Here is a 23,552-nt window from a genome sequence, read left to right on the forward strand (position 1 = left end):
TGGAGACGTTACGAGCGCTGACCAATCAGCGTGTCTGAAGTGGAAGGCAACACCGGAGTGAAAGCTTGACTCAGGTCTTCGACGCTTTCCAAGAAGTTGCCCGATGGGGTAGGTTAATGGGCCCCACTCTATTCTCCGGTCCAAATAATTTCCAGCTGCGCGAAGATCGCAACAGCCAAAGCCCTCAGCAACGCATACAATGGAGTTCCCCGCCGCCGAAACGAAGGTGCAGATTCGCCTCAGCACTCGCGATCCCGGGCTTCAGATCGCCGACGAGCCAACGGTGCTGCTGGTACAGACCTGTAAGTGGTGCTCGTATGCGCGCAGGCACGCAGAAGAACGGATGCAGCGCGCAAATTCTAGACAATTCTGTCCCAAACGCGGTCACTAACAGGGCCCAAAGCGCTGAGCAGACACCAGCTGTCCACCCTCGTGAACGACCTGCTGCACCGCGAGACACGCATCCCATTCGATATTCTCATCAATGGCCAGTTTCTGCGCACGTCGATTGAGGAATTTCTCACCAAGAATGGAATCAACGCCGAAAGCACATTAGATGTAGAGTACACGCGAGCACTGGTTCCCCCGCTGAACGTCACGAGCTTCGAACACGACGACTGGGTCTCGGCCGTGGATGTGCTCTCGCAATCCTCGTTGGCAGGAATATGGTCAGGTGGAAACGTGCAGGGCGGACAGGAGAGGATCCTCAGCGCGAGTTACGACGGCTTGGTGCGCGTGTGGAACACTTCGGGCGACGTTCTGGCGACATCAGAGGCACCGAACAACGGCGGCCGCATCACGAGTTTGAAGACGGCGAAGTGGATTTCAGACACGAAGTTTGTGGCCGCGGGCCTGGACAACACAGTACGGGTCTACAAGTATGACGACGACTTGCGCACCATCACAACGAGCCTCGAGCTCTTCAATCACCGATGGGCCGTCGAGGACGTCGCCGTCCATGGCCCCTCGAACCGCATCCTGTCCGCCTCCTCCGACTCGACCATCTCCCTCTTCTCCAGCAACGCCAAAGAGAACCCCGCGGCGCCCTCGAATCTCCTCCCCAACTCCACAGCCGCCTCCAACAAGCGCCAAAAGCTCTCGAAGCCCGACCGCACAGTGCCCGCACGCGGCGCCCTCGCGACCTTCACGGGCCACGCGGCGCCCGTCTCCAGCGTCGTGTTCAAGCCCGACGACGCCACGGTCGCCTACTCGGCGTCCCACGACCACACGCTCAAGACGTGGGACTTCCCCACGCAGTCGTGTGTTGACACTCGCACGACTAGCCACGCGCTGCTCTCGCTCTGCGCCATGCCCACGCGCAATCTCCTCGCAACGGGCACGAGTGCGCGCCACATCACGCTCGTCGATCCGCGCGTGAGCGCCACACAGATCAGCGTCATGACGCTGCGCGGCCACAAGAACGGCATCGTGTCGCTCGCCACCGACCCAGGGTCCGAGTATAGCCTCGTCTCGGGCTCGCACGACGGGACGTGTCAAATCTGGGATCTCAGGAACGTCACGACGAGCGGACAGGTGGGAGAGGGCATGACGGGCGAGAGCGTCTACACCATCAACCGGCAGGGCCTGAGCGGGCCGGCGAAGAGCCATGGCGAGGGCGTCAAGGTGTTCAGCGTGTGCTGGGACAAGCAGGTGGGCATTGTGAGTGCGGGCGAGGACAAGAAGGTGCAGATCAACCGGGCGCTGGACTTGTAGGGCCCATGGAGGAGCCCGGCACGGTAAAAGTTTGGCGGGCGTTCGGGCGTGCGATGGGTAGATACCACGATGAATCGATCTAAACGGCCTACCATCTACTCGTCTGCTTTTTGAACGCCGCTCCATGCCCGGAAAACGAATGGGTATCATGCCTGTACTTGCTCTGCTTGCACGCCTCCCCCTCCCATACGCACCACTCATACCAAGTGCCCCGGCAGCAGGAAATTCGCAACCCCCTCTTTCACCGCGTACTCGTGCCCGCAGCACCCGCACACCAGCGCGCCCTCTTGTATACACGTCTCCAGCAGCACGCGGTGGAGGTCCCGCGCCGTCTGACTCGGCTGCGCGTCTACCGGCTGTGCGCCTTCGGGTGTGTCCTGGACGCCGCCTTCGACGAGGTCGTTCGGCGTCGGCGCGGTGGGCGGCAGGTCTGGAAGGCCAAGCTATTGATATCGTCAGTCGGGCTTGTGGTTTGGGCGCGGCTTGCGCGAGGGGCGATGACGTGCCTCTTTGCAGATTGTGCGCAGCTCTTGCCACATCAGTCGCGGCAGTATGTTCTGGAGGAACGGCAGGTTGACGTCGGCCTCGACCACTTCTAGCTCAGCGCCTTTGGGGTGCAGCGGGAATGAGGAGGCTTGTGTTTTGCACGTTTTGATCGCGCAGGTGAGGAAGTTGAGCGTGAGGAGCTTCATTTTGGCGGATTGGGGAGAGGGAAGCGTCGAGGGAGTCGCGTGTGCGTTGCGTGCGATCGAGGTTTGAAGAGCAGTTGGCGCGGTCGCGACTGGAGTGGCATGTCCGATAAATTTTGGGACAAGCCGACGAGGTGGGGTTGCAGGGGTCGCGTTTAAGCTTATCTTAGTACGTCACTATGGCTTTTGGCTGCTGAGATCGTTGCACTTCGTCTCACCACACACCCACCACCCTGTAGACATCTCGTTCAAAGAGCCTTCAGATTCGACTTCTTCTTGTTGTTGTGCGCGAATCTCATCGGGAGACGAGCGACAGTAGACCATGATCTGGTTGTATGGAGCGCTTGGGCTGACCGACTCGCTCGAGTCACACGATTCTACGTGGACATTTCATGGGCTCCTCAAATGTCGTTGGCCAAGCTGATCTGGACGCACCTGATTCTATTGCGCTTGATGATCTCCGGTATGCAGTACTGAACGAACTGAGAATAGCCATGCTATCCTGACATCTACCGGAAGAGCCGTACAGGCTACCGCATGGCTATATTTCCGCGGCTGACAACTGGGGCACCGCTTAGTTGAAAATGCTCTGTATGAGCCATCGTTTCCAACACGAAGGAGGGTTCAGCAAGACGACAGATAAGGAAATAGCCACAGTCCTTGCAGATGCCCCTTCGGACCCTTCCACCTACCTAGCCCTCGGCCTAGCCTCAACCTTTCGTGACAAATGGACCGACAGCGATATCGCGATGGTATTCAAACATATGGACAGATCAGATCTATATGAACAGGTCTGTTCATTTGTGATACAGGTACTGTACCGTACCGCAGTAGAAAGTTCATGACCCAATCTGGATACCTGGGATTTGGAAACATCAACATACGGCCTGGGGATAGAGTGTTTCTGTCGTCTAAAAGCAGCCGCCCTGTGATTTCAAGACCTGTGAAAGGCAGTGTAAAAAAATGGGAGCACACGACATACAGGATTGTCAGCGCTTATTATCTGCATGGCTTCGTGGACGGTCCCGATGAAGGAGTCAAGTTTCCTTGCGAAGAAGTGTGGGTCGAGTAAGCCACGCGTCTATGATTCACACCGCTGATACCGCCCCAACCTCGAGAGGACGTGTTGTGACGAATCTTATAGCATGCCCATCCGAATGTCGTCACGAGATAATTAGAAAGGAGGTCAATACACGGTGTCGATGACGAAACGATCAAGGTGAAAGCAGCTTGTATCCCCCACAGAGTGCGCCCTCGACAAACGCAATACACGACGACACAACACCACGCCTTCAAGACATATCACTCAAATCCACAAAGCGCCGCAGCAACCAGCTGGTTGGAGTATATACACATATCCGTCCCGCCGTCACTCTTTCATCAAATCCAAGCAGGTTGGAATACCTCTTGGCGGATCAACCACCTCTTTCAACCGCACCGTGTGAGAAGTCGAGCGTACGTTCGAATCGTGACAAAACCGTCAGTAACAACAAACGTGAAGTTGGTTTTCGGACACTCGATGGGTACGCTTGCCTCGTATTCTGTATGTCATAGAGCGACCTCAAAATGAGGCCTATCGTATAATAAAGTCGGATGACATGTGCATACAGCGCAGCGAAAACCAGCGCCGTGGAAGTGAAAGGAAGCGTCCACCGCGACACCTGCCATAAAGCCTCCTTCACCTCAATTTCGTACCCATCCTCACACACACACTCCTGTCTCCAACCCAAATACAATTTCGGACACCAGCCATTCCTCCATGTGCAACCCTAAGAATACCGAAATCTACGAGCTCTACGAAGGTTGCGGCCACCGCCTTCCGCAGCACACGTGCGACTACTTTGCCGACGCCTTGCAGCAGTGCCTTGCTTTTCACGATCTTGCAAAAGATGTGAGGGTCTTTGAGTGGGATAACGGCGAGCTTTACGATGGTGTTTGCAGGTTTTGCGAGGAAGGGAAGGATCTTGACGGCGTGTGGAAATACGGGAAGAAGTGGGTGGGGAAGCAAGTGTTTATGAAGAAGAAGAAGAAGCTAGAATGAGACGTTGGAGTGTTTGGATAGGACGGAGCCGGTGCCGCAAGTTGATGTTCACGAGGTGACACTTGACGTGTCAGAAATGGTGGGAATTGAGAACTTAGACAATTCGGAACTTCATCTTGTTTGTTCTCGACTATCAGCGACATGGAGCACATGAATAAACCCATTTGTAGAAAGCAGCAAAGCACCATAACGTTCCTTTTCGGACAATACCGCTTCTGCTCTTTCATTCTCACTCACTAAGAAGACCTGAGATGTTCGCCAGTGTATGATGGATACTTCCGTTCAGTCCTTGGTCCTGATCGATTCGACTGTGATCCAGAGCAAGTAAATACGGATGTCCTTGTCCCTCAGGAGGTCAAGGGCATTATATTCAGTGTCGATACGATAGTGTTGACCAACGAGTGTAGAGGCTAGACAAACCGTCTCGGCTGTACAGGCGGCAAGGATACCTGTTCTGTAGTCAATATCAACCCAAGGACGTGAAATGGGAGTGAGAGAGTCGAGACGAAGGTTAAGATGATCAAGGAGTGACAAGTCAAGAGTCTGTCGAGGAGAGCAAATATCTTACCCCTGTTGTCATATCACTGGTGATCAAACGCGCTACTCGCGAGTAGGCGCATACGCTAACAAATAAGGATGAGGTCTTGTTAGCTCTGGGTAGAGTAATGTGAAGCTGGGCGGGATGTTGCAATTAGCTGCAATACTGCTTGTAGAGCGAGTAGAGCTATGGTGGGATCTTACATTAAGTTAGTTCGTAATAAAATCAACGGATTGGAATCGCTCCGCAGACTTGTGATAGCAATAGAGCTTCACGGCACCTAACATCAAGATGTTGACCTTTTAAGTACGCACTACGTATCATAGTCACGTATGCTTGCAGTTCTCAACATTTTCATCGTTTGTGTTCTAGTCACTATTTGTATGTCTCCATCCTGCCATTGTGCTAACTAGCGAGAGCCTAAATGAATCTATAGCATGCCAAGTAGAACTCAAGGTCACCCTTTTCTCACATAGGGTAATTACTTGCAATGTGGTCTCGGCTATCGCCTAAAAAATCCATTGCTATCAGTGGAAATCTGTTACTATGAGTCAAGGTTACTTACATCTATAACAATGAGATTCATCAGCACAATGGCCGTACTCACGGCCTGAACGTGTTAGTACAGATGGACTGTATAGAAACTTCCAGGAAACAGCATTTGTAGCAATGAAGTTCATTAGCAAGATGCCCATATTTGTTACCTGCGGCACTTAGCAAAGGTCAAACGCCTAGAAGCCTCTAGAAACTTATGTTCGAAGCAATGAGGGTTATTTGCGTAGTGACAGAGTTCACCACCTAAAAATTGACAGTCAGCTCAAATGCCACCTTATTTTGTTAGAGAACGAAAATACCGACACTTGAAGCAGACAACATTATGTTGGACGCTCTGCGATTCCCCGTCATCACCGCGTCTTCGTTTCGGTAACTGTAGAGGGAGCGCTGTCGGAGGATCATGTGGTTCATCCTTGAGAGTCTCCTAGATCTCTTTTCGCAGTCGAGTGAATGCTCCTCTCTGTCCTTCTCCATACATAGGTAGCATATTGAAGAGACTTCATCAGCGCGTGCGATTTAGACCTGGCCGAAGCTATAAAACGGGTATATAACGAGTCAAGGTCTACTAGATGTTGTTGAAGTGGGGTATGTCTATTTTTTAAGGGATAGCCGGATCCAATCTCCCGTTGTGGCCGTTGAAACTGACGGTGAACATGCTGAGGCTAAGGCTCTTGAGATTCAGGCCGAGAAGAGCATCGAAGGGGACAGCAACAGACACTGTCTTCGTCGAAACCAAAGCAAAGGAAGCGCTGGTCGTAGGATCCCGATTTAGAAAGCCTTTTACAGTTAATTTTGTGGCGAAAGGCAGTCCGATCAACGGAGGCCGAATGCTACTGTCCGTGTGCAGCAACGTGACCCATTTCGCTTTCTCTTCAGCTGCTGCAGCCCCTGTTTCAGCATTGCTTTGTTGCAGAGCAGCCATTGCGGTAGGCCCTCGATATGGTCTCCGGCAAAACCAGTGTATGGAAAAGGGAGTTTTTGTATTGCAATGAAGACGAAATATTCCTCAGAGTGAAATGATTGATATGAGCGTATCGAGCCAGAGCGCGTGATAAATCACATCGCGCAGCTCCCGTAGAAGACCCATAAATGTGACGGCAACACTGACAGCCATGTTGCAGCTCCAGAATGTTAAGACTATCTTGTGAAAAGCTGTGGTGTCCGGTAGACATCAATAGCTGAGTGGGAAGAAGCGCTTCATAACCTTACTCGCATGATAATCCAACCACGTGTCTGACCCCACTCTTCCAGATTGTACGCCTGAAGACGGACAACGTCTTATTTGCACCATGCTCTATCCATTTTGTGGTAGTGTAGTTTGTCGCTGTATTGGTAAGAATAGTGACGAGGCCGGGGAGTACTTCGTAAAAGCTTCAATGTCGATGCTAGACTCTATCAGCCTGTCTTGACCAACGAGGCGCGCATCAAGACGTCTGGTCGCGATTTATATGCGGCTTGCAAGGTCGTAGTGTGGTATCTAGAATTGATGCAGCTGTGACCGGTGCCAGCTATAGGCGTAGAGTGTTCAACCATGCGCGGAGTCTGTCGAGGAAGGGAAGGTTCACCTTCCAAGTCATCGGGCGTGGTAGATCATGTCGTGCAGCTCCCTCGGAAGAGTCATGAGGCCGACCTGGCTTTCACCTTGTGTCGGAGCTGATGAGCTCAGTGGAGATGCGGCTGGCACGATCTGCACATTGTTGGTCCAATGTTGTGTCATGGAGGCATTCGCGGTGCTGAAGAGCAAAGCGGGATGGAGGGCGCACATCTTGGACTGGTAGGCGCTAGCATCCGTGCCATCTTCCCCAAAAAGAGCAAAAGGCAGGCGTCTTTTCCATGAAGTGAGCCGCAGCTCACCGACTAGTGTGCAACAAGTTGATTGTGCTGCATCTGGATCCCTTAGGATGTCCAGGTCTCAGTGAACTACCCCCAACGATCTTGATCCTACAATTCGTTGACTCCATGCTATCCACTGTGCTCCGCGAAGCGAGTTATTACCTTTTCCACCCACTCTCCAATACCCCCAGTCTCCTTCCAATGCTACCGAAGCATACACAACTGCAAAACAATACACTGCCTACCCATGTTACAACTGCGAGATTTTCATAGCTAATGATTCCAGCGAACAGATCCGGTCTAGGATGGGGCATCGAGGGTGCATGCGTCGCGTTGGAAGGGGAGGGAACGCTGGGTGACGGCAACGCGGTGGGATTCGAAAGGAACATGACTGAGGTAAGAATGGAGGTAACGATGAGCGAGAACGACAGACCGGGCTTGCTGCGATCGAGGATGTACCACAGAGCCGGATTCACGAGGGCGAGAGTAAGGGTAAGCTGGAGGGTAGACTGCCAAGGTAGGCGGCGCTGTGTACTGTCAGCATGGACGGTCAGACTTGGCGGGAGTGATGACTTACAATGGCGAAAGCAACGCCCAAAAATGCCGCTACACTTCGGACAACGTCGTTAATCTGCTCGCTGATGGGGCTCTCGGCGTCCTTCTCGTCCTGGTCTTCCTTCTCGCTTTCGGTCAAGGTGCTGTGCCTGCTCCACACCAGGTCGACATACGGCAGCAGACTCCCTAGAGCTACGCCTGCACACCCCCATGTCGTGATGTAGAACCAGCTCTCGCGGTCCACGCCCTTGACATGCACCGCAGCAAGCTGTCTCGTGTCGTGCAGATGGCTGACAATCGTGCCATATAGGACACCAAACGTGAAAAGTGCCGCCAGCTTGGCGATCAGCACTGCATACTTGACTGTCGAACTCCTTGGTCTTCTCGTCTGACTGCTTCTTCTCTCATTCACTTTCCCCTTGCCACTGCCCCTGCGCGCGGCCTTCCTCATGCTCAGACCAGCATCTGCACCGCCCAGCCCACTGTCATATACTGTTCCGTGCCAGCCCATGCCAGTATGCCCAGGTGTCTCTGCGCCCGTGCCCCAGGGTGTTTCCGCCACGCTGGCTGCGCCGTTTGTGCTTGCGCCTTCATCGCCGTAGATACCGAACAGGGTGCTGCTGTTCATGTTCAGGAAACTCTTATTCTGACGTGGAAGCCTGGCGCTCCCAGCGCCATCGACCGGCGACTCTGGCGCATCGTCATAGCGGGCGTTGTATGTGTGGAGGAGGCGCGCATTAAGTTGGGCGAGGAAGTCTGAGCTTTTGGAGTTCTGGAGGCTATTTGCGTTGGGAGAATGCGGTTGCTGGGAGAAGGCGTGCGTAGGGCTGTCTGCTGTGTCGTGCAGCACTTGTGGTTCGAAGGCCCTTCGTGGTACGGGGCGGTATATGTGTGGTTGCTGGCATGGACTTTCCCGGCGCTCGTCTTCTGCCATTGCGGAGGTCCGTCCCGTCTGCAGATTCGGCGAACAACAACAAATGCTCAGCCCAGCTCTTCGTTTCCAATTTGCCCCAGACTTCAAAACATGGAGCCAGAGAAGTCGTGTACGTAAGGATACTGGAAAGAAGCAAAGACGTCCGGTGAGCGCGTCTGGGCGAGTGACCGCGTCTCCGCAATTAACAGTCTGTTTCTGGAATGGAAGGTAGCTCGAAAGGTTAGCACATGCACGCGCTCGGAGGGCGGGCAGCTAGGCCCGCAACGGCCCGGACCAAGGCTCGCAAACATACCTCGTATAGGCAATGTACGTGGTACGGCTGATAAATGTGGCAGCTGAGATTCGTGTGCTTTTCACGAGCGTTCTGGGGAGGGGGAATTGGCCGCATAGTGTTATAGCGGGCTGGAGCTGGGTCTGACGTTCATGCTCCACACTTGCCCTTTCGTGTCAGATGTGGCTTTCATGTGAAAGTCGGCTGGCTATGCAGATCTGTGAACTCCGCACGATCGCATGCATATCTCACCTCAACAACTTCAACTGCAGGCGCAGTTGCGCACTGCTGAATGGGTGCATGATACATGTTCTCATTAGATCTGGCTTTTCTGGCTGCTCCTGCTCGGATACACGGCTGATACACAAGAGCCGTGGCTCTCCACCGAATGCTAGCCTCGTCGTACTGTGGCTCCCAAGCCGCTATCTAGACCTCAGCTGCAGAGGCCTTCTTTCATCTATTCTCACATGTTGCGACCGACTCCTGCCTGAAATGCTCAAGAACGTAATGCGCAGAATGCTGCCGTCGTCGTACCGTTGGCTCGCAGGTCGTTTCGTCTCCACTCCTCGTATACCCCTCAACCTCAGGGCGCGTACCGTTACGCTTGCACTTAATCGACGATAGGCTCGAGGATGTTTCCGCTGCAGGATGTTAGCGAGTGGGTACATATTAACGCGGTGGAGAACTTACGCAACAATGTTGGCCCAACCAATGAGACGCCAGTGTTTCTCGATACGTCGGGACAGAGCAACCTTCTCACCGATCTCTGTGCAGGCGGGCGATGTGAGAGTTAGACGGGCAGCGTCAGCCTTCACAGCGACAACCTTAGCGCCGGTGGCAGTCGAACCAATGTTGACCATGAGAACCTCGTTCTTTGCCAGTTTGGCAACCTTAGCCTGCTTGCCGTCGGCGGTCTTGACACCGAGCAGTCTTCGGAGAAGGAAATAGTTGACTTCGATCTCGGTGTAGATGTTGGGGAGATGGCCACGGAGACCAAGGACGAAACCGACAAGACGATCGGCACGGCAGAGGGTAGGGTCGACGCGGGTACCAACACCAATAAGACCACCAGGGACGGCGAACTTCAAGTCATTGTGCTCGGCGAACAGAGAAACAACTCTCGAAAAGATGGGCTTGCACTGAATCTTGCCCTGGTTGTCCTTGGAAACGATACCGGGCCTGATCTCGACCTCGTCGCCTAGCTTCAATACACCAGTCAGGATAGATCCACCAGCAACACCACCCTTTAGCTCGTCGATCTCGGCACCGGGCTTGTTGACATCGAAGGATCGAATGACGATCATGTGGGGCTTTGTGGTGAAGTCACGGACGGGGACGGGGATCTTGTTGATAAGCTGCTCGCAGATGGCGTCGATGTTGAACTTCAGCTGGGCAGAGATGGGGATGACGGGCGAGCCGTCGGCGACTGTTCCACGGATGAACTTGAGGATCGACTCGTAGTGGGAGGCAGCGCTGTCTTCCCGCATCAGGTCAACCTTGTTCTGAAGGATGATGATGTGGTTGAGTTTCATGATCTCGATGGCAGCCAAGTGCTCACTTGTCTGGGGCTGAGGGCAAGTCTCATTTCCGGCGATCAGCAGGAGGGCGGCGTCCATGACGGCGGCGCCTGACAACATCGTGCTCATGAGAATATCGTGACCGGGGCAATCGACGAACGAAACGTGGCGCTTGAGGCGGTATTTGCCCTCACAGCCCTCGCGCTCGCACGGCGGATCGACCTCCTTCTCGCTCTTGTACGATCGGTAGCATGTCGGACGCGGACACTCGGGGTTGTCGCACTGGTAGATCTTTGCGTTTGCGTATCCGAGCTTGATGGTGATGTTCCTCTCCAACTCGTTCTTGAAACGGACTGTCTGCACGCCGGAGATGGCCTTGACGACGGTCGACTTTCCGTGGGCGACGTGGCCGATGGTGCCAATGTTGATGGTGGCCTGGCGCGAGATGATCTCGGGCGACAACGGGCTCAGCGTGGAAAAGTCGATTGTATTTGGGTCAGGCTGCTCGCTGCCGTGTGTTAGCCACGCTGCCTTCCTCTTCTGCGCAATTTCCTTCTTACGGCAGCTCAGGGCGCTCGATCTGCACCGGCGCCTCTCTTGGCTTCTTCAGCGCCGACTTGGGCTTTGTCTCTTCCACTTCCTCCTCGGACTCGCTCTCGACATCGTTGACGTCGCGGTGCTCGTGCTCGGATTCGGAATCCATGCTGGGCAGTTTTGTGTGGTCGGTGAAGGTGTGGAGGAAAGGGCGACGGGGTCCTGCGAACGGGGCGTCCGGGTGCGTGGGTATCGATGCGGCGGCGTGCAGCTGTTTTCCCACAGGAAACCTTGACAGGCGAAAATGCGTTGACTCAGCATCTGCCCCGCGGCCAGCTCGCACGTCCCCACGCTCTGGCCGGAGGTCAGGTTACGCCGAGCCGCTCGCTCGATAAAAGTTTCTCTGCCGCCGCGACTCTTTTGCTCTCAATATTGAACAACGCAAAATTCAACACACCTACTTTAAAGCATTTTCTTTGGAGAGACCCGTCATCTACGGATGGTGTGAGGTTTCCATGAGCACGAAAACCGTCTGTAGAGTGAAGAGCAGAAATTGGCCGATCTTGGGTGCGGTTTCCTCCGCTTTCGAGCAGATGGAGGAGAGCGCAATGATTGACCGTACATTCTTTCATTAGGGCGCTGTCTGTTATCGACGGTGTCACCGTCCTCACTAGGCTTGTGAGTCGACATGACTCGACGTAGATGGCAGCAGCATGCTTGCTGCAGAAGCTAGGTGTCTCTCACTTGCTCTGACACTCACCGCAACTAAATATCGTCGAGACCGCGTTCCCATGCCTCGGCGACATTGTACTTGCGGCAGAACAACTCATTTGCTCTTATAGACGTCTAGGACATACTCTCCCGTTCCAAACGCGTTTCGAGGAGCCATACATATCGTCCTTTGTCGACGTTTGAACACTTACGGACACGGGACCGCACTGTGTGCAACCACATTCGCGAGGTGAATGCTCTCACAGCAGCTATATTGACTTGCCATTACAACTTTGGACCCTGCTCCCGGAAGCGGAGGCAGAATGAATCGGCTGTCTCAAAAATGCGCCCAACCCTTACGGCCCAACAATACTGTACCGTGGTACACCACGCACAGTGCTGCACATTGAACCTGTGCATGATTACTGTTTGTAAGGCCACAACACTCTTTGTGGACGCGACACCCTGCCTACTTATCTGCATAAACACTTGAAACCATTTGACTACCCTCCCAACGTCTCTTCTGGAATTGGATACACCATGGAAAAAAGGCCACTGCGAACTGCGGCTATCCGCCGATGCGGCTTCAAGCTGCCGAATGACAAGTACCAGTGTCAAATGGCAGGAGGCAAGTTCCAACCTGTGGTGGAACTATGGTATTGCAGGCTGCACGACTGTCACGCGCAAGACAGATGCCAGGTGCTGGTTCACTGGGCTGGGATGGGTGCGCAGTGCGAACACTTCGGCGCTCTTAACGAGAGCACCGGAAAAAAGCTATGCGAGCGGCATGCCATGCAGAATAGAAGTGATGCCCGGCCGCATAATGGGCAGCGCAACGAGTCCACCGAAGAGAGTACAAACCACGAGGGCGAGAAGCAAGGCGTCGCGATTTCAAATGATCCAAGTTCAAGCCAATCGACAGTATCATCTACCGAAGATGCGATGACTGACGCACCGCACTTTGCACAAACTACCACAGAATCGTCTCCTCTTCTGCCCAGCACAGAGGGATCTACGGACTCAAAATCGTCAAAGCTGGTGCCGTCGGAAGGAAAACACTTCAGTGATGCTAGAGAGGACCTCAACCTTAAAATACCGGACCAAAGTGAACTGAAAGCGGCCTCGGTCAGTCCACCGGATGTACTGCGTGACTCGAAAAAAGCATCGCATACGCGTATCGACTCACTCGCGCCATTCTTCGACTCCAGCCTCCGAACAGAGGGCGGCAAATGCAGCACGCCTACCACCCCTACTTACGATGGTCGTCGAGGCCTTCAGAGTACACTCGGAAATCTCGTAGCAGCATACGGCGCCACGTCGTATAGCCCGGCAGTACATGCGCACATCAATTTTTTAAACGCAATGCGAGATGGAGGGCCTTCAGAGTTGAACCGTATTGCAGCTGTGTACGCACAATGCTGTGTATGTCTTGAACCACATGGAGAGTACAACATGCGGCAAATCGAGCCATGCAAACACCAATACCGAGAGCTCTGTTTGAGGAAGGCAATAAGTATAGACGGCGTGCGAAAATTCAACTGTTCAAGTTGTACAGGCTGGATGCAAGAACGAAACAGAGAGATATTAGAGCGCGGGAGGCTATAAAGTTTCGCCACTCATACGCTGGTCATCTAAAACAAATGCAGAGCGCAAGCCAAGCGTTCCTTGCTACCACCCACGCGAGACGATTGCGTTTGAATCAACATGCAGTGTAGATGGATTTGACAATCAGTCATTGAGCACGACTAATAGTCCACTTCAACTGAGTGATAGCTTCCAATGCCTACAATAGCGCGTTATCAGGGTGTCTGGACATCTCCTACATCCACCAGGCTCACGGGCTCTCAATCCCCGTCCCCTCCCACGGGTGCTCACCCTTGCCAACTTCGCACTCGTGAATGATCAACCTCTTCTCAACAATCTCCTCCCTGTGACTATCCATCTCCTCAATATCCCAACTCACGCTGACCGATTCGCCTCTTAGCCACTCCGCCCTCTCCGTACTCAGGAACAAACTGAGCCCATGCCAACATTCAACATCGGACCGTCCTTGGCGAAGTCTAAGTACTGCCTTGGCGACGTCTCAGTCGCCATGAAATCAAGGACAACACTGGAGCAGCACACGTTAAGTTGCTCGGCGTGCAGGAACTCCATCAACTTGGTGGACGCGAATTCTGCTGGGGACGTAGAAGGAAAAGTCGTGGTAGATACCGCCGAGCGTGCCGGCTCTGATTGCCTGAGAAAGTGGCGCTGCGCTCCAGGAGTGCATGTACAAGGTCCTGCCACCATTTGGAGGGTGAATTCTCTCCAATCTTAGCCTGTGTCAACTGTCAAGGATCCAGCGTTGTTGATCAAGACGTCGATAGTTCCAAGCTCTTTCGCTGCTTCTTGCCATAGGCGCTCCACGTCCCGCTCTTGCGTGATATCTGCTTGTGCAACGACGATCTTTGTCTTGCCTTCAGCATCCTCGTTGATTTTGGTATATAGGTCTCTCGGGGTCTCAAGTTTACGGCCTACGATGACCACGCCTTTGGCTCTGGCAATCGTCTACGCCCGCGCAATCGCACCCCCAATGCCGCCCGAAGCGCCCGTAACGAGGACAATCTTGCAGGTAGCTGAAAGGGCAGGATTTGCAGGCTCAAGAAAGGGGTAAATGAAGCAGTGCATGCCTCTTGTGAGCTCGCTGGTGGCGAATGCAGTCTTCTACACTGCGGTGCTGTTCATGTATATCTTCACCTGTTGGCCTCGGAAGAAAATATGGAACTCAGCAATCGAAGGAAACTGTCTTGACAACAATAAATTGAACATTGCGATGGGAACGCTGAAAATTGTCAGTGAGTTGGGAGCACTCGCAGTGCCAGCCTGGGCGATTTGGCATCTGGATTTGGAAATGAAGCGTAAATTTGGCGTGTTCGCAGTCTTCGGCGTCGGCGCTGTGTAAGTGTCTCAACTCATTCTCCTGTTGGTAAATTGCGTATCATCCTCACAGGTCTGTACTACCAAACCATATTGCTGCAGCAGCCAGACGTCAGTCGGATCTTGACGCAAGCTAGCCTGATATGGTGAGTGAGATTGGATGGCGGGATGATGAATGCCGAAATTGATAGCGACAGCACGGCCGAACTTGCTTTTGTAATCATTGTAGGGTGCAGTCCTCATGTACCCCGTTTCCTCCGGAGTATCAGGCTCCATAATACTGGCAACAGTGATGCTGCCGAGAAGCGCTTCAGTACCATCAAAGTCGAACGGAAAGCCCAACATATTTGATAAGTACCTTTCGTCCAGATCAGGCATGACAAGGTTGCAACCCACGATCTCGGAGAGGCAACTCGATATTGTTGCAGCAAACGTAGCCGCTGTATATCGATGGAAAACTGCGCTGAGTTGCTTGCTAGCTAGGAGACGACCATATATACATGCCCTGAGACGTGCTAGTCCAAGGTAGTCAACAAAGGTGACGATCGAGGCCTGTCGGACCGACTTGCACCGCAACAGATATGCACCAATACACAGGCGCTGAGTCGCAGATGCTTCTCTGCCGCTGATGACCAGGCCCCAGTACGAACGACACAAATGGTGCAGACGATCGAGTAGTGTTATAGGCGGCAGATACTTACAGAGCGGTGGAAAGTGTTTGGTGAGGGGTTGGTGCGATGACGTCATAAGCCGTCTGATTTGGTTGGTGAGAGAGACTGCAAAAGGGAATAAGTATGATATCTTGTTGTGCTTGTTATAGACTATTCGTCCTCTGATATCTTTGCAGGAAAAACATCTGAAGATGCTTACAGCTGCACGGGGTAATCTGTGGTCTCGATCTTCGACGGGTACTCAAGACCACCCTGTTTCCTAACCTCATCCATGATCTCCATGATCAAGATGCTCTCAGCAAGGTTCTCGTACTTGCCCTCTTTCCTGTCTGCAGTCACTGCCTCAGCAGCCTCGTCGGCCTCCCAGAACATACCCTGGCCCTCGCCCTCTGATTGCAGTGAGCCACCGAAGCCGTTGTACCAGTTGGAACCCTTACCGGGCCCGGGAATAGGCCAATCTTTTTCCTCAACCTTGCCGTCGCTGCCGATGATCTTGGTCTTTGTGGGGCGAAATGAAGGAGGGAAGACCTGGATCTCACCCTTAGGACCCTGGATGCGGACACAGGGTGTGTCTTGGTTCTGGCCGGGGCTTGTGGCGACGCGCAGAGATGTTGTAGCGACGGCATGCGCATCACCACCCTGCTCTTTCGATCGTGGGAAGTTGAGGATCATAGTGCTGTGCTCATCTGCCTTGCCGGTAGCCTCGTAGTTCTTGACGAACGCAAGGAGCTTGGGTGGCTGGCGTGTTTCCTCGGGCTGAGTGTGGTAGAGTGTTTGGAACACCCATGTCAAAGCGTAGATACCGAGATCTAGCAGCGCTCCACCAGCAAGGTCGGGGTTGACCATGCGGTTCTTGCCGTCTGCGAAGCTGGTCTCGGGGTCCAGAGCCATGCTGTTGTCTGAGATGACGCGCGCAACCGGGCCGATGCGGCCGGATGTGATCTGCTCGCGGACGTAGATAGACAGAGGGAAGTAGCGTGTCCATACAGCCTCCATCAGGAAGAGGTTCTTCTCCTTTGCCAGCTCGACCAGCTTGCGTGCCTGGGGAGCGTTTACGGTGAAGGCCTTCTCGCACAGGACGTGCTTGCCAGCCTCAAGACAAAGCCGGGCATTCTGGTAGTGGTGGGAGTGTGGTGTGGCGACATAGATGATATCGATGTTGGGGTCCTTGACAAACTCCTCGTATGAGCCGTAGGCCGTTGCGCCTGAAGGCGCACCAGTCTCTTTCAAGAAGTTCTCAGCACGCGATTTCGAGGACGACGAGGCAGCGGCGACGACGGTGTGCTTGACAGAGTTGACTCCGCGTGTCTTTGGGTCGACCAGGAGGTCCTTGGTGCTTGAGAAGTCAGTCCAGAGCTGACAGCAGGGTGGGCCGCGGGGTGCTCACAAGGTGAGGGCAATGCCTCCTGTCGCGAGGATGCCCCAGCGGATGGTCTTAGGTTCCGGCATAACTGCAAGTGGTGTTTTTAATTTTTTAGGGAACAATTGAAAGCTTTATGGCTTAAGTGAGGAGCGGCAGAGCGAATAATATAGCTACGTACGTTGCTGCACGCAGCACAACTCAACGTCACGACCGGCGACCATGCCGCGATTGTGAACCCGCGTTAACCCCACTCTTGCCCCTCTCCACACAAGCTCTGCGAGCTCCAAAAGTCAGCCCAGAAGACACGGCCCATATCTTGCGGCGAAGGCGCATCGTTGATTGGTGGTGATGATGTGAACGCAACGATGGAGAAGGAAGTTTTGCGGCGAGTTGTGCCTTCCATTGGTTGGATCATGCAACTCCCAAATAGGAAGCGGCACCAGTCCTGACGAAGCAGATTCGCACAGGGAGACACGCATTACGAGAGTCTCAATTTACTCAGCAACACGGTGTTAGGTATGGCGCAGGATTTTTTTCTTCAGGCGATGTAGCTAGCAGTCCGGTCTTCTCGCCGTCCTTGCACGTTACACTACACAGCCAGTCGCAATGGGCTGGGCGGCCTGGTTTTGTTGAATGCTGATTTCATTCACCGAGTACGTTCGAAGCTTCATTTTAACGCTAGAAATGCTGGTGCGTGCCCAGGACGTCGTGCCCAGGACGTGATACGTTGAGGATGTCTTCGCGAGTGCGAACGCGAATTCGGAAAATAATGTCTACAGAGAAGCCTCGAGCTCGTCCAGGCCAGAGACCTGATTGACGACCCACTTCCTCTTCTCCTCGTCAACGTACCTAGGGTATGGCCTTCTGCAGTCGGTGCTCGACTCTGAGTATCCCCTCTTGTGTGCGACCACATACTTGGTGCCGTTGATACCGCCCTTTCCGAAGCCCCACTCGGTGACTGACAGCTTGACCTGGAGCGCAGATGCTTCCTCGTGCTTGCCGGACTGGTAGAGGTTGAACATTTGTACGCAAGTCTATGTCTTGTTAGCGTTGCGATTGTGACTTTGGACTGGAGGGACTCACCTTGGGATACAGGTTGGCAACGCCAGTGATTGTGCCCACGCCGCCAACGCTCAGAGCTGGGATCAACCAGTCACTCTGCCCGGCCAGTGCGACGAACTCAGACTTCTTGAAAGAAGCAGACACTCTCGCGACCTTCGCGATACCGCCGCATGTGAGCTTGACGGCTACGATGTTGCGATGCCTGCCCAAGATATCTAGCATCTCAGAGTTGATGTCGAGACCAGCCACTACACCAGGGAAGTTGTACAGCACGATGGGGATGGGGCTTGCGTCTGCCAGCTCCTGGAAGAACGCAACAATTGCGTCCTGGTTCATTGCGAAGTGGAAGTATGATGGTACGAGAGCAAGGAACGCGCTTGCGCCTGCTTCCTTAGCCTCGATTGTCTGCTGAATAGCATCGCGTGTTGAGCCTGCTACGCCGCCGAGTGTGATGGGAAGGTCGCCGCGCCCTAATCTCTGAGCAGTCTTGCGTGCTTTCTGCACTAACTGAATCTTTTCAGCAGAAGATAGTGTTGCTGCTTCGCCGTTTGTGCCTGCAATAACAATGCCGTGTAGGCCGTTGGAGATGAGGAACTCGAAGTGCTTCTCCTGGACATCCCAGTCGATGTCCTGATTCTGATCGTTCTTAAACCAAGTCAGGGAAGGGACGTGGATTCCAGGTGGAAACGAGTATTCCTGTGCGGCGCCGTTGCCATTGGAAACAATCTTGTTAGAAGGCATGATGTATCGAGATCTAAGGGTACCTTCCAGCGAGGGTTTGGAGCAGAGGGAACCGCGGAACAGCGAACAGCGCTCAATATGACCACCATCTTTCCGACACACGTTCCGACACCCGCTACGAATTCCGATGGTGTCTCCACGCGTGGGCAAGTGGTGGAAGTGCACACAGCCGCATGCTCGAGCATCGCGAGGCTCAGACGGCGTTGCGATTCGCTATGAGAGGCTGTCGGCAGGCCTCGCCAACACCTTGCCCGAAGAGTGCAATCATTTCGGCACCAACAAGCCTAGCGCTCGCGACAGCCGACATCTAGTCACGGTTCCTTGTTGCTCCGCATCCTCGTCTCGCGACCCAGAAAGCGCTACTAATGCAATCTGGAGTCCCCAGTGGAGTCTCCATACGCCATTGTCGGCAGGCTCTTTCTGCGCATCTGCCAACGGCTTCGCCTGGCGGCTAAGCCTGTCTGAAGTGACTATGGCCTGACCTGCAACCATCCGATCCCAGCGCCCTTCTGCTCGGATACGCGCCCAAGTGCCTGACCAGGTTATTTTGTGGAGAAGCAACCTGCAAGCCGGGGTCGGCATGATCTGGAGCACTTAAAGAGACATTCGTACCCCGGATTTGAGATTAGCTATCGCCTCCCGCGATCATCTTCACCCAAACACTACTAGTTTCTCTTTGGACTTCATCTATTATGGGAGGTTTCGCAAGAGCACCGGAGGATAGACCTACGCCGCCGGAAGTGGTACGTTATTAGCCCTTAACATGAAGCATCGAGCATGTGCTGACATGGATCAAAGTACAACTGGAGAGTGTACATGGCAGCTCTGGTCATCTCTATGGGTGTTTTGGCCTATGGCTACGATTCTGCCTTCATCGGTACAACCATCACACACGAGAGCTTCAAGCGCGATTTTGGCCTGATCCACATGTCAACATCTGAAAAGAATGAAGTCACAAGCAATATTACTTCAATCTGTACGTTGAAAGCATTCTCGGCGTCTGCAACGAGCTTAATGCTGATCTTTGCGCAGACTCCGCAGGAGGTCTCGTCGGTGCCCTGCTCATGTACCCTTCACTCGAATTGCTCGGTCGCCGTATGACAGTCATCATCTCTGACACAATCTTCATCATCGGCGCGATCCTCTGCACTGTACCCACCCACCAGATTGGCCTCGTATATGCCGGACGTTTCTTCACCGGAATGGGCGTTGGTGGCATTGCCGCTGTCTCTCCTATCTACATCGCCGAGATTAGTCCTCCAGCTATCCGCGGTCGATTGACTGGTTTCTTCGAATCATTCTACCAGACCGGTGCCGTCATTGGCTTCTGGATCAACTACGGCATCGTACACAACATGGACCGATCCAAGTCAATTGCCTGGCGAGTACCCATGGCTGTGCAGCTCATCCCCGCTGGACTTCTCGCCTTCATGATCCCGTTGCTGAAGGAGTCGCCCACGTGGCTCTTGAAGCGTGGACGCAAAGCAGAGGCTCTGAAGGTCTACAGCTTCTTCCGTAACCTGCCCGAGGATCACGAGTACATTACTCAGGATGTCGAGTTTGTTGAGCGCGAGATCGCCAAGGAGAGAGCCGCTCTCGTTGGGGGCCAACAACATGCCAGCTTCTGGACGGTCATCAAGGCTGCAGCCCGGGAAGCCGTCCAACCTGGCATGCGCAACCGCTTCCTACTTGTTTTCCTCATGTTCATGTGGCAAGCCTGGTCGGGCGCAGCCGCCATTAACTATTACAGTCCTACGATCTTCACATCTATCGGTCTTTCGGACGTAACCCTCTGGACTGGTGTCTATGGCATCATCAAGGCTGTGGGCTCGATTATCTTTTTCACCTGGTTCATCGACATGTTCGGTCGCAAGTGGCCTTGGATCCTTTCATCTCTCATCTGCGCCTTCTGTCAGTACTACTTGGCCATCTACATCAGTCTCGGCAAGCCCAAGGTTGGCCAGCCTATGTCCGACTCTACAATCGCTGGTGGTAAAGGAGCCACGGCTATGATCATGATCTTCGGAGCTGCCTGGGTAAGTCACCTCCCCCCTCCCCCTCCTTATGAGACTGGTAACTAACGGAAGCATAGTCTTTTGGCGCCAATGGGCTGCCCTGGATCATTTCAGCTGAGATCTTCCCCACCACTCTGCGCTCCGTCTCGGGTCCCTTCGCGGCCGCAAGCGTGTGGATCTGGACCTTAGTCGTCACCAAGGCACTGCCTCAGATGTATACCAGTATGGGCTGGGGCGTGTACATCTTCTTTGCAACATGCTTGATCTGCGCCAGTATCTTTGCTTGGTTCTTCATTCACGACACCAAGGGTCTGCGTATCGACGAGATGGACAAGGTTTTTGGGTTCGAGAGGACGACGGAGTACGACATGCCTATACCGAGCAGCAAGGCAGACGATGAGAGCGAGCATAAAGAGAAGGTTGCTGCTGTTCATACCGACAACACTAGAGTCTGAGCGCTTACTAAGTAGATGGAACCATGTCATAGTGAGATGTTGTTAGCTTGAGCCGTTGTAGCTGTTTAATCATGACTTTACTATGGTGACCCATATTGACCTTTTCATGCCTAACGACTCTATAACCGGTTGTGGAGATCGATATTGTTGCGCTCTCCGGGGAGCGTTCGAACATCACTCAACACCACCGAACGTGATCACCTTCCTCTTTTGCTTGATATAGCGGGCAAGTTTGTCATGTGGTAAGCTTTAATTTCGATGCTGAGATGTTCAGGGACACAATCATGTGCTCGGATCGATTGGGCAGAGGAAAGCTTTTACAGATCCGTCAATTTACCGCTCTCTAGCACCAAAACATTTGGTAAAGGCCTCAATCTGAATGCACTCAAACAAAGATTCTGTTGCTGAACTCAAAACATGTCATAATTAATGTTTCACGCTCTCAGGCAAACCGGTCGGATCACTTTCTCTTGTTGAGGCACACTCGCCATACGTAACTGCCGTCCTCGAAATAGAAAACAAAGGGCGAGCCGCGCTAGGTGCTTATTTCCTTGTAAGAGGAACTATGAAATCTATACAGTCTACGGAACCTGTGTTCGGTCAGAGTAGCTGCGAAACTAGTCCAAGAGTGTTTCCGGTCCACAAGTCAAGCAAAGCAGTGGCTCCGAACGTAGCGAGAATCTCAGGCACTGCCAATGGCCTCTTCGGCGACAACCTTATACCGCTGCCCGCTTCTTCAATAAACCTAATTGATGCAGGCATGTATCATCTTCAGCGTCTTGTGCTCCAAGGCGGGCTTGTCCTGCGCATAATACGGGTAGTGCTCTAACTGGTGGACATACTCCTTCTCCGCCATGCAGCGCTTCTCGGACCCGTACTCACCCCACCATTCGAGGAAGCTTTGTTCTCTCTTACTCTCAATGTCCGACAGCCGCTTGAATCTCTCATCATTCTCGGCGAAAAGCTTCTCGACGGGCCCCGGCAGAGCGTGGTATTTGTCATATATGGTCGGGATCACATGCGTGGTGTATTCTTCAGGCTGGGCAAACTGGACATTGCAGTCTGGAGCTTCACAGCTGAAAGGATCTTGCGAGCCATTGAAGTGCAGCTTTTCCATCACTGCGATGCGGTGGATTCGGATTGCTCGCTTTTGGCGATTGACCTCGTTACCTCTGGTAAAGTAATCTAGGAACGCTCCGACAGGCCCACGATAGATTTTATTGGGCGGGGTGATGCTTGGCTCACTGCGGCTTGGATACAATTTCCATTCTTGCGAGACGTCGGTGGATGCGTCCCCTTTGGTAGTGACCAGTTGCCATAGGACCCTGTTCGTTCGGCGGTTTATGGACCCATCGCCTTGAACCAAATCAACCAAGGCACTGATACCGAGAGGACACATCTGTCCCACATTCTTGTACACATCTGGTGGAAGCCGGCCATCATGGTAGTCAGATCGATCTTGATCATCGTCGAGGATGACATGTTTCACCTGAGGGACGCGTTGGTGCACAGTCCGCCAGAAGTCTTGCATTCTTTCATTCATACCCCCGTATGCAGTGGCTATCGCGTCTTCTTCTTCGCCTACCCAGTGGCCGAAGCCCTCTTCAATAATCCAAGTTCTTTTGTTCATCCAACCAAAGTCGACACAAAGCCGCTCTACACAGGTCAGGAAATCCATATCGTACATAGTATAACCAGCGTGGCCGCCTGCTAGGAGCCATTTTAATTCAACATGATACCAAGTGTCAGATAATCTCCTAGTTCTAGAACAGTGTGTATTAGTAATGCGTGTGGATTTTAATAGCACGCTTTAGACTATTGAAGCAGTTAAGGAGGGCTATATCAATGATACAGTCCTCTAGGAGTCCAGTGCGGGATTGAGCAAACCATTCAAGGAAAAGCTTAATCTGAAAAGTCGTAGGAGCCTCTGTAAAACGTTGCTCAGCCATCGGCTTCTCTTGGACATTTTCCGAGAAGCTTAGTGGCCAGTTAGCTATCTTTGCTTCACTTTTAGCGATGCGGTGTAGAGCTTACTACAACCGTTTATCCATTGTAAACCTGTAGGAGTCATGACTGGATTTTTTAGGGCTCTCTTGATATCCTCACAGCTGGAGGTTGCGGCGCTATCTCCTGTCGAACGCGCTTCTTCAATGCCTCGGGATCGATCGCTCTACCCGCTTTCCCTTTGATCATGGCGGCAAGGGAAGAGGTCTTGAGTTGTTGTTGCTGCGTGTTGCTCGTCGTAAAGGCAGAGCAGTGGGGAGCGAGCGGATGAAACGATCTATAGGTGGGCGCCGGCAAAATATCGCAGTCAGCAGCATGTCAGAGGTCGGCATATTGTAAAATCACAGACCAGAATTTTGTCTCTAGTTTGTATGAAGAGAGAGGGAGCAACTTGGTCAAGATAAGGCCTAGCTCACCAGAGGTGTGGCTACTGA

At 53.2% G+C, this 23,552-nt stretch overlaps 9 protein-coding genes across 9 annotated transcripts; 3 read left to right on the forward strand and 6 right to left on the reverse strand.

Moving 5' to 3' along the window:
• The first annotated feature begins 101 nt into the window (after positions 1-101).
• Positions 102-2,142, forward strand: M421DRAFT_419529 (ribosome biogenesis protein YTM1). The gene is made up of 2 exons (XM_033592150.1): positions 102-302; positions 404-2,142. The coding sequence occupies exons 1-2, from the start codon at positions 200-202 to the stop codon at positions 1,711-1,713; spliced, it is 1,413 nt and encodes a 470-aa protein (XP_033449991.1). The 5' UTR covers positions 102-199; the 3' UTR covers positions 1,714-2,142.
• On the reverse strand, positions 1,911-2,405 carry M421DRAFT_100207 (Trm112p-domain-containing protein; the record flags this gene model as incomplete). The annotated part of the gene is made up of 2 exons (XM_033586490.1): positions 1,911-2,156; positions 2,220-2,405. 2 exons carry the CDS (start codon positions 2,403-2,405, stop codon positions 1,911-1,913), a joined length of 432 nt encoding a protein of 143 aa, XP_033449992.1.
• Positions 2,406-7,527: 5,122 nt separating this feature from the next.
• On the reverse strand, positions 7,528-8,858 carry M421DRAFT_60480 (uncharacterized protein; the record flags this gene model as incomplete). Its single annotated transcript, XM_033595792.1, has 2 exons — positions 7,528-7,896; positions 7,947-8,858. The coding sequence occupies 2 exons, from the start codon at positions 8,856-8,858 to the stop codon at positions 7,528-7,530; spliced, it is 1,281 nt and encodes a 426-aa protein (XP_033449993.1).
• Positions 8,859-9,739: 881 nt separating this feature from the next.
• On the reverse strand, positions 9,740-11,349 carry M421DRAFT_60227 (uncharacterized protein; the record flags this gene model as incomplete). The annotated part of the gene is made up of 3 exons (XM_033595768.1): positions 9,740-9,770; positions 9,820-11,154; positions 11,207-11,349. The coding sequence occupies 3 exons, from the start codon at positions 11,347-11,349 to the stop codon at positions 9,740-9,742; spliced, it is 1,509 nt and encodes a 502-aa protein (XP_033449994.1).
• A 638-nt stretch (positions 11,350-11,987) lies between these two features.
• M421DRAFT_128763 (uncharacterized protein) lies at positions 11,988-13,696 on the forward strand. Its single transcript, XM_033587355.1, has one exon. It carries the CDS (start codon positions 12,432-12,434, stop codon positions 13,494-13,496), a length of 1,065 nt encoding a protein of 354 aa, XP_033449995.1. The 5' UTR covers positions 11,988-12,431; the 3' UTR covers positions 13,497-13,696.
• Positions 13,697-15,282: 1,586 nt separating this feature from the next.
• On the reverse strand, positions 15,283-17,044 carry M421DRAFT_419535 (oxidoreductase domain-containing protein). Its single transcript, XM_033592151.1, has 2 exons — positions 16,866-17,044; positions 15,283-16,814 (listed from the first exon to the last, which is right to left on the reverse strand). The coding sequence occupies exons 1-2, from the start codon at positions 16,925-16,927 to the stop codon at positions 15,674-15,676; spliced, it is 1,203 nt and encodes a 400-aa protein (XP_033449996.1). The 5' UTR covers positions 16,928-17,044; the 3' UTR covers positions 15,283-15,673.
• A 570-nt stretch (positions 17,045-17,614) lies between these two features.
• On the reverse strand, positions 17,615-18,644 carry M421DRAFT_91560 (aldolase; the record flags this gene model as incomplete). Its single annotated transcript, XM_033597959.1, has 2 exons — positions 17,615-17,875; positions 17,925-18,644. 2 exons carry the CDS (start codon positions 18,642-18,644, stop codon positions 17,615-17,617), a joined length of 981 nt encoding a protein of 326 aa, XP_033449997.1.
• Positions 18,645-18,966: 322 nt separating this feature from the next.
• On the forward strand, positions 18,967-21,151 carry M421DRAFT_419537 (quinate permease). Its single transcript, XM_033592152.1, has 4 exons — positions 18,967-19,387; positions 19,443-19,620; positions 19,677-20,680; positions 20,737-21,151. The coding sequence occupies exons 1-4, from the start codon at positions 19,337-19,339 to the stop codon at positions 21,112-21,114; spliced, it is 1,611 nt and encodes a 536-aa protein (XP_033449998.1). The 5' UTR covers positions 18,967-19,336; the 3' UTR covers positions 21,115-21,151.
• A 708-nt stretch (positions 21,152-21,859) lies between these two features.
• Positions 21,860-22,801, reverse strand: M421DRAFT_91562 (uncharacterized protein; the record flags this gene model as incomplete). The annotated part of the gene is made up of 1 exon (XM_033597960.1): positions 21,860-22,801. The coding sequence occupies one exon, from the start codon at positions 22,799-22,801 to the stop codon at positions 21,860-21,862; it is 942 nt and encodes a 313-aa protein (XP_033449999.1).
• Between the last annotated feature and the right edge of the window lie 751 nt (positions 22,802-23,552).

This window comes from Didymella exigua, assembly GCF_010094145.1.
Source record: "Didymella exigua CBS 183.55 unplaced genomic scaffold M421scaffold_10, whole genome shotgun sequence".
Classification (NCBI taxonomy): domain Eukaryota; kingdom Fungi; phylum Ascomycota; class Dothideomycetes; order Pleosporales; family Didymellaceae; genus Didymella; species Didymella exigua.

Coding starts and splice junctions, on each gene's coding strand:
- M421DRAFT_419529 (XM_033592150.1), top strand. CDS start 200: ATGGAGTTCCCCGCCGCCGAAACGAAGGTGCAGATTCGCCTCAGCACT. Junction 303..403: donor GGTGCTGCTGGTACAGACCT/GTAAGTGGTGCT, acceptor CAGGGCCCAAAG/CGCTGAGCAGACACCAGCTG.
- M421DRAFT_128763 (XM_033587355.1), top strand. CDS start 12,432: ATGGAAAAAAGGCCACTGCGAACTGCGGCTATCCGCCGATGCGGCTTC.
- M421DRAFT_419535 (XM_033592151.1), bottom strand. CDS start 16,927: ATGCCGGAACCTAAGACCATCCGCTGGGGCATCCTCGCGACAGGAGGC. Junction 16,815..16,865: donor GGAGGCATTGCCCTCACCTT/GTGAGCACCCCG, acceptor TGACTTCTCAAG/CACCAAGGACCTCCTGGTCG.
- M421DRAFT_419537 (XM_033592152.1), top strand. CDS start 19,337: ATGGGAGGTTTCGCAAGAGCACCGGAGGATAGACCTACGCCGCCGGAA. Junction 19,388..19,442: donor GACCTACGCCGCCGGAAGTG/GTACGTTATTAG, acceptor CATGGATCAAAG/TACAACTGGAGAGTGTACAT. Junction 20,681..20,736: donor TGATCTTCGGAGCTGCCTGG/GTAAGTCACCTC, acceptor ACGGAAGCATAG/TCTTTTGGCGCCAATGGGCT.